The sequence below is a fragment of the Centrocercus urophasianus genome, unplaced genomic scaffold (assembly GCF_019232065.1).
Source record: "Centrocercus urophasianus isolate 14NV4802_14NV808 unplaced genomic scaffold, USGS_Curo_1.0 seq_10, whole genome shotgun sequence".
Lineage (NCBI taxonomy): Eukaryota > Metazoa > Chordata > Aves > Galliformes > Phasianidae > Centrocercus > Centrocercus urophasianus.
Window position 1 is genome coordinate 33,208,422 of NW_024884142.1, and position 15,625 is coordinate 33,224,046.

The following is a 15,625-nucleotide window of genomic DNA, read 5'->3' on the forward strand; positions in this document are numbered from 1 at the left end:
CCAGAGCAGTACAGTTCCAGGAACCCACTGCAGTTGCTGCTCAGGGCGATGGCTCCCACCTTCCCTCCTTTTCAGGTATTAGCTGGCAACATAATCATCCCATCAGAGGAATTCAGACTCACACTTCCATGACCTCAGTATGTGCATATTGTCATTCAGGAGAATAAACACCTCAAATCTTTTCCTATAATTTCTATTACAAGTCTATATAATACAGTAGCTTAATTTTAAGGCCATATTTACATTTTAATTTCAGCTATTTCGGGTTTGTTTTTTCAGTTGGCCCAACTCATGAGGACACAAGAGGTTTCAAATTTATTAATGGAACAGTAATGGTCTTCACAGTCCTTTTAAGAAGAAAAAATAATGTGTTTTTTAGAGACAGTGAATATTGATTACATCACTGGAGTGACTCCACATGGGAATAAAAACATGATAAAATGTATATCAGATATATATCCTGAGCTCCTAATGCACTGATGTCATCAGGAGAGGTGGGTGTGCAATGTGTGTAAGTTATGACAGGTCAGGTGGTTTTACATCCCAGACAAAAACCCAGCCATTCTAGCTAGGGTCAAACATGACATCATTTTATATTGCTTCAAGAAAATGGTGATGTGTGGAGATACAAAACAGTCACTGTGATACAAAGGTTGGTGAGAATATTAAATGGGCAGAGATTTATCCTATAGCCTGCAGGAAGCAGGGGAAAAACAAGTTGATTTTTATCACAAAAAATAATCTGAAAAGAATTATATTTTTGTTGAAATTTATGGTAGCATTCAGTCTAAGCAAAATTAATTGATTTTAAAAAGGTTATAAAAACAATATTCTACTTCCATTGGAGCTGGGGAAAAATATGTGATTATGATGGCGAGATGTGCATTACATAACAGTTTTTTGGTCACTCATCCCATCATGAAGCAGGAGATAGTGCAATAAAATCCACCGTGGGCAGAAAAAGTAGAAATCTATTCCAAGGCAGTGAAGAAATAAACCACAAAACCTTCTTTAGAGATGCTGATGGGCAGCTGTGTGCTAAGTGCTACTGTCTCTGTGGACTCAACAAAGCCTGGCAGAGGGTTCTGGAGGTCAGGGCAGAAAGCCCTGCCTTGGCACAGCTCTGTCGCTGTCACAGAGAGCTCAGCGCTGCTCCTCCACTCCCTGTGAGGAACTACAGCTGCCATCAGGCCTCCTCTCAGCTCCTCTGCTCTGGGCTGAGCAAACCAAGGGACCTCTGCCACCCCTTGTACATCATCCCCTCTAGAGCCCTTCACCATCTTGGGATACACAGCAAAGAAGTATTGTGACTGTGTATGTTTCCAATAAAGGGGATATGGGGCACAAAGATCTACTGTGGGATTCCACCTGGAAGCATCAGAGTACTAGACTGATTAAACGTAAGAAACACCATAAGGGAGGATCTAGCAGCTCCTCTTGAGTAATAAGTGACCAGTGTTCAATTTGAAGCCAGAGGAGCCCAACTTTCCTTCCCAGGAGCTTGGTGATGGGGCAGGTATTTGAAACAAGGCACCAGGGGTTAATATGACAAGACTCAGGTGGAACTGAGATCCTCTCAAAGCACTGCAGCCACATAATCAACGCTTTGATGGTGGTTCATCTTTTTGTTTCACTTATCCTCCAGCCTTCTTCATCAGACCAGTTAATTATAGAAGCTGGACCCCTTGGCCTCTGAACCTCTCAATTGCATGCCATTATTTCTTCCAAGCATTTTTAAGAAGCACTTGGAGAAATCTTTTTTTTTTCTTTCTTTTAATTAAAGCTGAGGTTTCAACATAATGAAAGAACTTCAGAATTGAGACCATCTTGCAGAAAGTTTTTCTGAAATCAGCTTCTCCTTTCCCTTCACAGTCACAACCTTTTTCAGTCCCTTTTTCTTCCACTCCCTAGGGAATTAATGCAGGATGTTTGCAAACACGTGTACAGAAATGTTCAGGTTCTGTTAAAGTGGTCTAAAAAAGACTTGATCACAAGGGAACAATGGACAGTGAGATAGCATAACGAAACATCAGGGAAGCTTCCAAGTTCTGTTTTTATTTAGAAAGAAAATTATATGCAAATCTCTTCTGAGGATCTCATACTTCTCGTATTAGGCTAGAGAGCAATTAACATCTGAATTATTATCTGAAAGGGCAGTTTTACAAGAGAGGTTCATCTTGCTGGAAGCATCCTGCCCCTTGAGGGGCCATCCTGCCCCACCCTTATCTCTCCATGTGGCTGCTGTATGTCCTCAGCAGTGGAAAAATTCCTCTCCCAGAACACAACCACTGCCCCCCCCCCAAAAAAAGAACTGAGAAAACTGAGATAATTATTTATTGGGCAAGTAAGCTGAATCAGAGTGCAAACAACTTGGAGAAGCTTCAGACTCGGTAACGTAGTGCATGAACCAGGGTGGGAGAGCTCAGACATAGGAGCCAAATCAGAGCTAACAGCTTAGACTGGCCAGAACAACAGAGTTTGCTCTGTTGCACGTTTTAGACAGATCAGATCTTTGCTCTGTGTGATCAGATCTGTTGCTGTGTTACAGAAACAGATGGCTAGAAACAGGAGGTTCAAGGGGTAACAAATAAATATAGAAGCTGAAAAAAAAAAAAAACCTTTTTTCCCCAATCTCAAGGCAAGAATCACTCCTGCCTCACCCCTAGTCCCAGCTGCTTACCTGCTGTTATAACATTTCTTTTTTTTCAGCCTCTGCTCTTGTAAGCCTCAAGACTATGGCTCCATACTTAGAAACAACTTGCAACAGAAAAGCCAAAGGCTTGCAAATTTATTTGACTTAGCTTCCTTACCACATTTTCACATCAACAGGCTACAAGGTCTGTGCCACCCACTTAACTCTCGCATTTGACAGGGTTTCTGTACATGTGTAGCAACAGTAGGTGAGGTGCCCATGCCATACATGAGCCCTATATACTGCCTTCTACGTCGCTGAACTCTTCACGTCAAGATAGTTTTTCTTCCCAGAAGCCAAACTATAGCACAGATATTACAAAGCAGAATTTACTGTCACACAAACATTCACAGTAGAGAGTCCTTTCAGATTTGATATCTGTGAAATACTACTGTTTCCCTTAGTAATTAACTATATTCTTATATACATCATTAGATCCAATGCTTTGATTCTGAAGTACCACAGAGCAAAGCAGCAAGAATACAAATATGTAATATAGTAATTTAGCCCACTAAACCTCTGCAACAGGTGAAATATCCAACAGAAGAAGTTTCATTTTCAGTTTGCAGGGATGAAAATTAAAAACACAGCCAAGCCACCTCTTTGCCTATATATAAGCCAAGGGAAAGTGAAGGAGAAAAGAGATAGAACCATAAAGAGAAGTTTTATTTAGAAAGTCCTGTTTCAATGAACACTTTTCCTTATGCTGGCACAAGAACTTCACAAACGACTAGGTATGGCATTTCAATTCTAGGACAGCCCACTAATGCAATGTGTAGCTAGCAAAAAGCTCCAGTTGCTTAGTAAAGTTCTACCTGCAGCTTTACTGTCCTTTATTCGAGAACAGGGAGAAGGTTAAAATAGGCACAGATAAAGCCACCTCACGGAGATGAGACTTCTGACAGCAGAGGCACTCTGGGCTGTAAGACTCTCTTTCCACCGCAGTGATCAGCTGTAGAAACAGCGCAACCCAACAGCAAAGGGTTGCTACTCTTCTTTCAGCATCCTCCTTCCCCATTCAGGAAGAAGGCACAGTGTGGAAAGAAGTGGTGATTGTGGTTTTGTGGCTTTTAAATGTACATGAATTTTAACATGAAGTACTTCATACATGAGTAACTGAAATATCTAAAGCATTTCCCATACATTGTGCTTTCCAACTCATCTTGCATTTAAGCTATCATTCTACGGAGAGACAAGTTTTCCTCAGATGACACAAACATCATCATCCAAAGAAAGAACCTTCTCAAAGCTACTGAGGGAACAATTTGAAACTTCTTTTTTTTATAAAAAGACTTCTTCCAGAGCTTTTCTCATTTCAATCTTAAAGGATTCCTGAGATAACAGGCACTTGTTTTTTCTGAGACTGCCCAAAACATTTGGCCAAAAATGGCATCAACATTATTAATGCAAACAGCAAGCTTGTTGTTACAAAAGGCTTTATTGTGCCTGTCTAAAACCTTTTCTGTTCCTGGTGGCAGTCCATCAGCATGTATCTCAGCTGGTCACACGCTGGTGCCAGCTGTGGCCGAGCACTGTTCGCTTTCCATCTCTGAGAGAGGCTCTGTTTGGCTTGTCTGTGCCTGACCCCCGGATTTCACAGCGTGCAGGGCATAGTTAATGCTTGTGCTTTCAATCCAGCTCCAGGACCCGGTGAGGGGGTTGTACAGCATCCCATTCACAGCCTTGACAGAGAAGCCATCTAGAAAAGTAAGAAGGCATAAAGAAACATTTTCTTTCTGAGTCACTGCCACATCAAACACTTTAGAACAGCAAGTCTGAAATACGCTTCTTCCACTTGTGGAATTGTGCTTCACAAGCTTGCTTTTGTCAGACACCAGCAGCAGCAATGACCACACCATTACCACTATATGGTAAGCCACTGCAAGGAGATACGCTACAAACAACCAACCACGTGTGGGTGAATGATAAAGTTTTGGTTTTTCTTATAGACAGACACATCCTTCAGACTGACACCACATGCTTCAAAATCAAAATGTGAGCACGTCTCTGGAAGGACTTTGCAGATCCCCTTAAGAAGAGGAAATATAAGAAAGGCAGAAGAGTGCAATCAAAAACTTGGCGTAAGCAAGGAGTGATTTAGCACTCCCTGTTGAGCAGCTCTCAGTTCACTGCATGCCTCTGCCATGTCCCAGTAGGATGCAGCAGACAAGGCAGAAAACAAACAGCCAGTCAAAACAAATCACTCCACTGCACCTGCTTCTCCTTTTCAGGAGAGAAAAGCAACAAGCACCAGCACGTTGAGTCGGGCCGTGATCCTGATGGCACCTCTGGAAGGTGCTGTGCAAAGGCCTTACCAAGAGAATACTCATACATCAGGTTCCCTACAGTGAACTAAAGGAGAGTGAAATATTTGGTGAGAGGGTTTTAAAGCACGTTTAGAGAAGGAGGACAATGAAGCAGAGTTCTTTCCAGCTCAGTACTTTTTCTCTTGTAAAAGCCATCAAACCACAGCTGCTTTGATCAAATCAGCATGGTACTGCTTCTCAAGAACTGACTGCTGTACTTGTGGTAGATTTCACCTTCACAATCTTTAAGGAATCTTTTAGTAACATAATATTCATAAAGAACATGGAGCCACAACCAAAAATAAAACACCTCGCAGCAGGAAGATGACAAACAAAGCAGTGCAGCAGGGCAGCTCCGGAGTGCCAATACAGTTATTTCCTGAAACCTGACCTAGAAGATATGAACCACTTCAGAGTGTACATCCTGCCACCAGAACAGGATGGAAAACCTTGGCCTTCTTGCTTCAGCTGTCCAACAGTGGGACAGCTGTAATGGTGATTTTGTTCGACTAATCTCTGCATTCGTTACAACTCCATTTTGTTTATACAATAGCCAGCAAGCAGCAGTGTCTCTAACACAGAAATGGTACTTACTGACTAGTAACTCACACAGGAAAAGCTGCATGCTGCCAACAGCAATCACCCCAGCTCTCCTATCCCCTTGCCACTCCTACAGCAAGCACTGAGTCTCTCCCCATGCTCCCATCACCCAGCCCACTACTCACTCGCTTCCAAGAGGCGCTCCAGCTCCTCTGGGGAAACAAACTTCTCCCAGTCATGTGTTCCTTCTGGTACAATGCCTGCTATTTTTTCTGCAACCACAATTCCCAGGATATAGGACAACTGAGTTTTATTGATTGTAGTAATGAACAAAGAACCTCCAGGCTAGTTAAAATATTAAAATGTTAAATCAGAAAAACATTCATTTGAAAATACACTTTAAATTCACTCTCATTAAAGCTTAAGCTGTCTATCTACAAGCCCATATGCTACAAGGTGACATAACCATAATCAGAAACCACTTCCTTGCACAGAAACCATCTAACAAAGTCAGTTATAATATTGCCCAGGAAATGGATAAAAGAAAGGCATAAAGTCAATACAGGACCTGTTGTAAAAACAAAGATGTGTTATGTTGGTTTGTTTGTTTTTAAATTGAAGCTTTAGTACAACATGCAATACTGCTCAACTTACCAGACTGCTGAACATAGTGCTTGCATTAATGATGACAGGGACAAAATCCAAAGCCAGGAATGAATTCTAAGCATTTAAGAGACTTTTTGGTAGGAAAAAAAGGATAATTTCTATGTCCCCAGATGGCCAAAAATCAGTTAAAAATTCCATTCAAATAATCTATTATTCCTTCTGATGACCAAAAAGAAACATCATGAGATTAGAGAGATGCTGCTTGCACACCAGGCCTACCATCCTTCTTTGCAAAGATATCAAAAGGAATAAAACAACACCTGATTATCTCTGAGGATCACTATCACCCTTTATAAGCAACTCAGGAGCTTCTTCTGAACCAGAAACGTTATTACAGTCAGTTTAAAGGCAGTCTGAGCCACTGCACTCCATCCCCAGCAGCACTGACTTGTTTTACCTAGATGAAATGGGATGCAACCAGATTTATGATGCAAAGCTGTATCTCAACAGTAGGTAATGCCACTAACACTTTCCTAAGGCAGGACAGGGGAAATAAATATGCTCCAATTTCAGGTTCCTGAAGGTAGGAAGATGTACTCACACCTTTGGAGCACGTCTCAGCACTCGTGCACCCAAGTGGAGAAAGGGATGCAGATGGAGGCATTCTCACATACCTTCAAATGAAAATCTCCATAATAAAAGAGAATATTTCCAATAATGAAAGCAAGAACTCTCTTACCTTTAACACCTGACAGCAACACTTGATAAACATTTCAAGGTCAGCCACATGCTCCACGACTTCAGAAGCTACAATTACATCAAACATTTCCACAGACTCCTCCACAATCTCCTCCAGTGAGCTAGACTTGTACTGTATTCTCTTGGCCAGAACTGGATCAAATGACTTGTGCTGATCCGCCGCTCTGATGTTTTCTTCCAGAGGATCAATTCCAGTAACTGAAGCTCCCAGTCTACCTAGAGGCTAAGAATACAAAGTGTAATTTATTCTCCGCGTGAAAGCAGAGGTTTTTTTTTAATTAAAGGTGCCTTCAATTTCACAATGTCCATAGGTGATGCAGGAAACAAGGCAAATGCCAATAAATGACGAGCTCTGGCCCAGCAGTTTTATTTTAAATGTTAATTAAAGGGAAAATAAAAGCACTTAGCTTTATCTGCATTGGGAGCAATAATTTTCTCAGACAGAAAACTAAATACCAGAATACACAGTATTTTTCAGAAAAACAGATTCTGAGTCCACTTTGTTGTCCCAAATAAAGATTTCCTCCAACATTACCCTCAGGTAGAGGAAAAACAAAGGAGGAAAATCAACACAGTATGTAAAGAGGGAAAACAGTGCCTTATTTAATTACTGTCATTACTTTCTTCAACATCCATCTGTAAAGGCAAATCCTCATATCTTTTTAATGGTTACTTAATACGTGATTATATCTGGGGCTTTCTCACTGCTGAGAACTGAACACTGATGCTTGCTAGGATAGCAGCAGGCTTGGCTGTCACTCAAGCTTTTCCAGTGTCTTCTTACTCATAGGTTAACACCTCAGTCATCACCTCTCCTGAAACCGAAACAGGCTGCTGAACATGACCACATGTATGTTATTCCAACCCGAAATCCACCAGTTATTAGCCTAAGAGAGCCAGGCAGCACACCGGTTCTGCACGTCCTGTCAGAGAGCAGGCTCTCATTAAGCCAAGGATTTTGCTCAGAATGAATTAGGGAAGAAAAAAAAAAACAAATAGGGAGAGATTATTTGCAACACTTCATTTCAGATACTGATAAAGTTCCCAGGATCGCTCGGCTGAAGCTACAAACCACCCATCATCTACTGATGAGATACAGCGCTGCTTGGGGCCTGTGCAACCATTTGGTTCCACTTCTCAGCTCCCAGGTTCTGCAGACCGCTCAGCAGCCTGTCTGTACTGCTAACTAAGGCATCACTGAAAGAGAAGAGCTCCTTCTCTGAGGATTAGAAATGGAACAGCATCACAGTTAACTCAAAAAACACACGTGCTTTTTAACAGGAAAAACAGGAGCACACCGTTTCTTACCTCACTCAGCAGTCCACCACCACAGCCAACATCCAGAATCTTGATCCCAGAAAGTGGGCTTCCCTGCTGGTAGGTGCTGCCCATGTTCAGCACAGTGTCTCTAGCAGAAAGGGGCAAACACACAGGGTGGTTCAGTAAATGCAACACGCATTTAACTTACGTGTTGCTAATGGTTATACATTCTCCGTGTTTTCTGAGGTTGCAGGGAAATATTTCCCATAAAAACACCTGTCTTCAAACCCACACCTAATAAACGGCACTCTGATGTCATTCATGGAATGCAGGGCTGAGTACTCTCCTTGCTCGTCCCACCACCTGTGTGCCAGGACCTGGAATTTCCTCAATTCCTTTGGATCCACTGACGACTGCGAGGTGCTGAGCAGCCTCCTCACGGTGACCCTGAGCAACGAAAGCCACGTCATGAAACTAATACCTGAACTATGGTGAGAAAACACATTCTTCATAATCAGAGGATGAAAAATTAAAAAAAAAAAAATAAATAAATAAAATTAAAAAAAAATTAAAAAAAGCTTTCATCCAACTCCCAGTATTTGTGGTATTTAGAAATGCCTTCAGGCGATGCCATGATGCCATCCCCTGTCACACAGCGTAAGTCCAGCCCCAGTCCTTACATGCTGCCGTTTAGGTCAGTCGGAGCGCTGCTGGGATTCAGCCGAACTTTGCCATTACGGTTCAGGAGAGCGCTGGTGGGGAGCGTGCAGCAGGACGGCTCGCCGTGGCCACCTGCAGACACACAGCGGGGAACTGAGCGGCACACGCCGGCTCCGCAGCTCGCGGGCAGAAAACAACCCGGCCTGTCATCGCTGCTCTGGGACGTACGAACAGCCTCAACTTGGAATACCTACTAGTTATCGCTGCGTTAGAAAAAGGAAAGCAGTTTATTCTGAGCGTGCCTGCACAAACACGCTTCCGGATAAAACAGCCCCAGGGCTGCCATCCCTGATTCACCGCACGGCTGCACGCTCCTTCGCAGCTCACGCACACGGGCACCGGCCACGAAACGCCTGCGCGAAACCCGTCCGGGAGGGGCGCAGCCTGGCCGAGGCCGCCGCGTTCTCCAGCCTTTTCCAAATCGCCTCCCGGCCCCATCGCGGCGGCTCTGGAGGAGACCGGGCTGCGCGGCACCGACCGCTGCACCCCGCGGGGCGGCAGATCCTACCGCCGGACCGGACCGGACCGGACCCCGCCCGCTCGCCCCCCTTCAACCCCCTCCCTCTCACCGGCCGCCGCCCACCGGCCGCTGAGGGCGCGGACAAAGGCGCGGGTCGTCCCCGCGCCGCGCACCATGGCTCCGCTCTGCGCTCCCGCTCCGCGCGTCCGCCGGCAACGGGGACGGCGCCGCGGCGTTCCGCTGCTTTCCGTTCCGCCGGGCCGCTCCCCTCCCCAACTCCGCTCTTCCCATCGGGTTAGAAACGCGGCGCCGGAGCCCGGGCGCGCTGTCCGTACGTTTCCCCTGCGGCGACGCGGTGCGGTGATTTCGCTGTTCTAACAACTGTAGGGGTCTTCCAGCCCTTCCACTCACGCAGGGAAGGCCCGGGAAAGCCGCCGTGCCCGCACATAGAGCCGGCTGCTCCGCGGTGTGCAGGAACCGCTACGGCCCGAAGGCACGGGGCGCCCCGCAGGCGGGAGCGCTCGGACTTTGTGTCTGCCGCGGCTAAACGCACGGTGAACTTGCGTGGCCGGGATGGGCCGACAGCTGGACTGCGCGATCTGAGAGATTCCGACCGGAATGATTCTGTGATTCGCTTAGCAGAACAGGCAGTCTGGAATTGGCAGAACAGCCAATATACACGCTGCCATTGCTTTTATATTTTCTATTTAAAGAATAGTAACAAGTAATTAAATACACACACACTGGATAAGCTGGTTCTAAACTGGAGGCAGCCGAACCATTATTGCATTCCAGCATTAACAGCAGATTTTAAGATAACAGCATTTAAGAGCAGCAGCCCAGTCTCTGCCCTCTGCCTTAAAATAACCCTCAAAGACACAACAGATTTTTCTCCCAAAGCACAAATTATGCCATAATTCAAAAAGCCTGTAACTGCTGAAGCTTTAGACTCTGTTAGTTTACTGCCATTGGGCCTAGTTATGGCAGCAGCCTGTTCCTGGACTGCAAAACAGGTGCCTTTGTGTACATATTCATGTTTTGTTGTATTTGCCTTCAAAGCAGCATTTGCGTGGAAACCAGCTCTCACTTGACTCCACACTGTCCTTGACTCATAAATATTTCAAGGGAAACCCCCCAGAGTTGCTGGCATTCAACATTGCGTGCCTCCAATGGAAGCGTTTTAAAAGGTTGCTTTAGAAAGATAAACTAGAGTAAGGATCCAATCTGGACTTTTCCAGAACGACACATCCCCATTTTTGCAGTATATATTTACGTGTTTTAAGAACACTTCAAACGTAGGGAATTAGGACTGGATGTTATTTTGCCTCAGTGCTTGACAAAACACACATAAGGGAGTTACTAAACAGGAAGGAGCCCGATGGCTGTGGTGTTGCCATAGTACCAACGTGCATTTAATCACAGGCAGGCCAGGTATGCTGCTCAGTAAGGTTCCCCCCAAACAGTTCGGAGATTGTATGCTCTTTTATTGGCATACAGTCACTACCCATGGAAGTGCATTTGTGTCCATAAAAAGTGTTTTCATATTTACAGGAAGTGACAGAATTCCAGTTGCTGGCAGAGCATATCAAGCTTTTCATACAGTCTTTCTTTTATTGTTAGACAGATAATAGAAAATCTGAACTGAAAATCAAATTCAATGCACTATGGAAACTGTATTCCTCAGTAGCTTTTCTTCAATTGCCTTTCAATTTTCTTCTCTCTCTCCAAGTCCTCCTAAGATACCAAATCTGCCACACCACCTGCTCTGCACAAACTCACTTCTACCAAAAGCTTGGATCAATGTACTATCATTTATACCAATGAAAACAGTGCATTACAAATTTATGCCTTATTTTGCTGCTTGGAATGATTGCTTACTCTATGCTATATAAATTTTGAGTGCATGTTATTTATAAGTGAACTAACTAATTATTTATCCATAACAGGGTTCTGGTAAACATGCGTGTACGTGACAGCCATTAAACTGCTTAATAAACGTATAGGTACAGTGTGATTCTTTGCAGTGAAGCAGCTTGCTTCTGCATCTAATTATGAAAAACATGTATTGGCAAAGATGTTACATAGCTGCATTCTACTTGTAGTTAAATGGATTAATCTGTCCAAGAAGACATGCTTTGCGAGTTGCTGCACTGGTGCAATTTTTTCCCCTAGAAGACACAGCCATCAAAGAGCTCTCACTTTGATGCTGAGCCTTTTATCTTTTCCACCATCGGCATCAGAGCAGACCTTCTGGGCACAGACCTCCGACCTTCTCCTGAAATGATGTGCCTTCTGTAACAGGCAGAGGCCTAGGGTTGTGCAGGCTTTGTTTCTTTGTTTTTAAAGTAGTATGATTTCACATTCTTGTTACTAACAGCTGTAGTTCATTTCCCAAAAGATGTGATTAGTGATCTCGTTCACTTTATGGCGATAAAAATCTATCTCTGCACTTACATTTAGTTAAGTTGCTGTCTAACCAATGTGTTCACCTTATAGGAATCACAGTTCTCGTAACAATAGCATAAATAACCAGTTTTAATGTTCACTATACATTTAGAGCATGTGCCAAAATGCCATGTTTATCTATTGTCAGTTTCCTAATGCACACTGAGTGCCATTTATAAATATATTTCATCAACATCTAGCAGGCTGAGTCTCGTTCCTGCAATGTCCCTGAACGTCCACAGAGTTTTCTCTGGAAATTGGGTGAGGAATAGAGTTCCAGAGCACTGTCACACAACATCAGTTCGTTGCACATATTCCTAGCGGGGCTCAGTCTAAGTAGCGCTCGTATTACAGTGACCCATATGTTACACACACAGCAAATGTTACTCGAGAGTCCGAATAAAAAGGATGTTAAAAATCTATTACACACCTAAAGGAAGATGTCTACACTCTGCTCTTCCACATCCCCCACCCAACAGATGAATCTCATCGAATCCATGGATAACATACTGTGACAAGTTAAAAGTCTCTTCTCAAGTACTTTAAAAATTTGTTATACTAAAAAAGCTGCCTTTTTCTGAAGTATTTTCTACAATTTAACACAAAATCCAGGTGCAAGAACTTTAAACAAAAAAAGAACTAAAGAGCTTTATTGACATCACAGTACATTCAATAGTAATTTTAAGAACATTACAGCTGAAAGAGAATGGTGTGTTTTATATTCTTATTAAGCACTACCGTTCTTGAAAAAATGTAATACAAAGAAATCCTATTAGGTATTTAATTCAGAGCAGCATTTGGAAAAAAATACACCTATTTACACGTTAAAAAAAGGGTTCTGGTTTCACCTACATAGCCACAATGTGCCTCTATAATGAGACAAGCCTTTTATAACTCATGGAATTTTTAAACATCATAGCACTGGTGCCATTAATTCCTCAGCGTTTACGACGAGGAGGAGTTGTTGATCTGAAAAATAGAGGAAAAAAGGGGGAAAAGTTAACTGGAAAAAATAAAAGACCCCCAAACCCACACACACTTTAGGCTTAACAATTAATAGCTTTAAAAGATTTTCCAAAGTTACTTTTGCCTACAAAAATTCAATAAATACCATACTTTATTTTAAAAGTTCATATGTCGTACACATGAAGACGAATAGCAAAAAAAAAAAAGAATAAAAATAAAAAAGCAGACAAAATACTTAAAAAGTATACTACCTTGATCGTGACTTAGACTTGTGTTTGCGGCTTGCCTTCTTACCAGACCTTTGAGATTTCTCCATGGAGCATGACCGAATATGCTTTGATTTCTTAGCCTTCTTTTCCTTACTGCTTCCTGGCGATTCAGAACTACTCCTTGCACTAGATTCAGAGCCTGACTGCTTCCTGCTATCTTTGGTAGTAACTTTTTTGCTGTCTGGTCTGGAATCCTGTCTTATTATTTTCACAGATATTGTCTCACTGCGAGGGAAAATTCTTTCACTGTCTCTTTTCCTCTTCAACCTATTGTCATCGTGATTACCAGCCTTGCTTTCTTTTTCCTCCTTTTTAGGCTTATCTTTTCTTTTTTCCTGATCTCTCTCCCTTTCCCTGTTCTTTTTTCTGTCTTTGTCTGCAGTTCCACCATGCTCTTTCTTCCTCTCTTGATCTTTACCATCACTTTTGTGTTTGTGCCTATTTCCAGGAGGACTTCTATGCTGGTCTTCGGGTTTGCGCCTGTCCCTGCTCCTGCTGCGACTGGCACGGCCCACTCTCCTGTCTCTTGAGCTACTACTCCTACGTCTATCCCAGCTCCTCTCTTGAGACGGGCTCTGAATCCTCCGCCTCTCCCCTCTCTCAGCGCTCTGATTTCTACTGGATCTTCTCCTTTCCCTTATTTTTTCCCTGCTTCTACTCCTCTCTCTTCTATTTCTGTGAGAGTAGCTCCTGCTTCTGCTGCGCCTCACTTTGTGTGAAGGTGTCCTACTGCGACTGTGCCTCTTCTTCCTTTTAGGAGAGGAAGAACGCGAAGAACTGCGACTACTACCTGAGCTGGTGCTGTATGATGAACTAGATACAGTGCTGCTACTGCTACTGCTTCTGCTATTGCTGCTAGTGCTACCGCTGCTAGAGGTTCTTGACCTGCTCCTTCCTGTCCTCTCTTTTTCTTTACCCTCTTTTTTGGGTTCTATATCGGGTGCGATTGCATTTGGAGATCTTTTCTTGTCATGAACCAAATCTGCTTCGATTTCTTTTGCCTCCTGTGATGTCAAAATGCTGTTTTGTTCTTTGTTCATATATTCATTCATCTCCTTTGAAACTTTATCAATTTGTAGCCTTTCTTCTAAAAAAACAGACAAAAGAAAAAATGAACTTTCAGAAGTACTTGATGCCACTTCAACATTTCAGTGGTTTAAGACAAAGTTCTCAAATAACTACCATCAGCCACAAGAACTCCCAAATCCATTTATACACACCTACATTTTCCTCCTGCAGCCATTCTACATACCAGAGTCTCCTTGTCTTCTTCACCTAGTACTCCCCTAGCTATACCTGAGCCTCCCGCCTCCCTTTCAGTTCTGTTCATGTGGGGCTGAGCGATCACCGGCTAGTTTAAAGAAAGTCTATTTCCCAAACAGTGCATGCGTTGCCCCTGAATCTCAGAACAGTGTCGGCCTTACCTGCCTGCATGTTCTGTGGGCCTCGTTAACCAAAAAGATCTTACAGAAACTACTTTCTGCCATAGTAACATGTGCTTGGTTTGGTTTTTTTTGGAAGAAAACATTCAGGTTATGGCTTTATCAGGGGAAGGATCAGTTCTAAGTGTTGACTGGTACATGCAGTTTACATTTTTCCTTGTTTTTATATTTTTCTAGCCAAGGAATTCAAAGGAAGGGAGGAACAATACAAAAAAGGGACTTGTAGACAATTAACTAAAGATTCAGCTAAGAAGTAAAGACCAGACAGATGGCAATGTTCTTAGAAGGAGTTAACACCAGATGTGATTATATGTAAGCCTAACAGTTAGCAAATACGCAATCACAGAATGGCCTGGGTCAAAAAGGACCACAATGATCATCTAGTTTCAACCCCTTGCTGTGAGCAGGGTCCCCAATCACTAGATCAGAGCCACATCCAGCCTGGCCTTGAATACACAGGCCAAGATTTTCAATGTAGCAAATGAAGAAATTCAGACTGAATATTTTCCAGAAGTTTCCAACTTTAAGGAAGTTCTACTTATTTCTGTTCTAAATAGAGTCTTTGCATCAGCATCCAAGTTCACTACCCCTCCTCATTTTTAATTGAGTCCACAGAAAAAAAAAACAAAAACCATATCTTAGCCAAAAAAATGGCTTTTTTTAGCCAAAAAAAGTGCCATAAATTCCATAATTAATTCAGGGAGTAAAACTGCATCCAGAAATACAGAGTACTACAAATAGCAACTCATGGTCAAATATAACCCAGAAAACAAATCCATCTGGTCCCTGAAGATAGTAAGCAATACAGGCAGCAAAAACCAGCATAGCATAGCTTTAGTATACAGCGTATACTAAAAAAGTGTCTTTTCTGAAGGCCTCTTCAAATGGGACCCTGACTTCACTATTTGGACTTAACAGAATCAGCTTTTTCATTCTAGATTTAGATTTCTGTGAACAGCACAACACAGGTGTGTCTGACCTGGCATCTTGAGTAGGTAGGCAGAGGTCATAGACCACAACTCAGTCACACCCCATACTCCTTTTACGCATAAATCTTACGACACGCAGAGAGAGACAGGAACATTAAGGAAACCAAATGTTTAGCTAACACAGAGATCCATGTCTAGTTCTAGGCTTTTAAAATAAGTAGTAAAAGGATG

The 15,625-nt window shown here is 43.0% G+C and overlaps 2 protein-coding genes across 2 annotated transcripts in view; both read right to left on the reverse strand.

The window, feature by feature from the left end:
• Positions 1–4,111: 4,111 nt before the first annotated feature.
• On the reverse strand, positions 4,112–9,519 carry COQ3 (coenzyme Q3, methyltransferase). The gene is made up of 7 exons (XM_042827290.1): positions 9,453–9,519; positions 8,844–8,955; positions 8,458–8,610; positions 8,212–8,311; positions 6,884–7,126; positions 5,724–5,883; positions 4,112–4,391 (listed from the first exon to the last, which is right to left on the reverse strand). The coding sequence occupies exons 1-7, from the start codon at positions 9,517–9,519 to the stop codon at positions 4,195–4,197; spliced, it is 1,032 nt and encodes a 343-aa protein (XP_042683224.1). The 3' UTR covers positions 4,112–4,194.
• Positions 9,520–12,410: 2,891 nt separating this feature from the next.
• PNISR (PNN interacting serine and arginine rich protein) overlaps positions 12,411–15,625 on the reverse strand; it is a 24,719-nt gene continuing 21,504 nt past the window's right edge. The window contains exons 11-12 of the mRNA XM_042810636.1: positions 13,006–14,110; positions 12,411–12,757 (exon numbers count right to left, since the gene is read on the reverse strand). Coding sequence (XP_042666570.1) covers positions 12,727–12,757; positions 13,006–14,110 — 1,136 coding nt within the window. The 3' untranslated portion in view covers positions 12,411–12,726. The remainder of the gene's footprint in view (positions 12,758–13,005; positions 14,111–15,625) is intronic.

Excerpts from the sequence above, each read along its gene's own strand:
- COQ3 (XM_042827290.1), bottom strand. The coding sequence starts at position 9,519 with ATGGTGCGCGGCGCGGGGACGACCCGCGCCTTTGTCCGCGCCCTCAGC. Across the intron at positions 8,611-8,843 it reads ACTGACCTAAACGGCAGCAT|GGTCACCGTGAGGAGGCTGC; the intron begins GTAAGGACTGGG and ends TTCGTTGCTCAG. Across the intron at positions 7,127-8,211 it reads GTGGTGGACTGCTGAGTGAG|CCTCTAGGTAGACTGGGAGC; the intron begins GTAAGAAACGGT and ends TTGTATTCTTAG.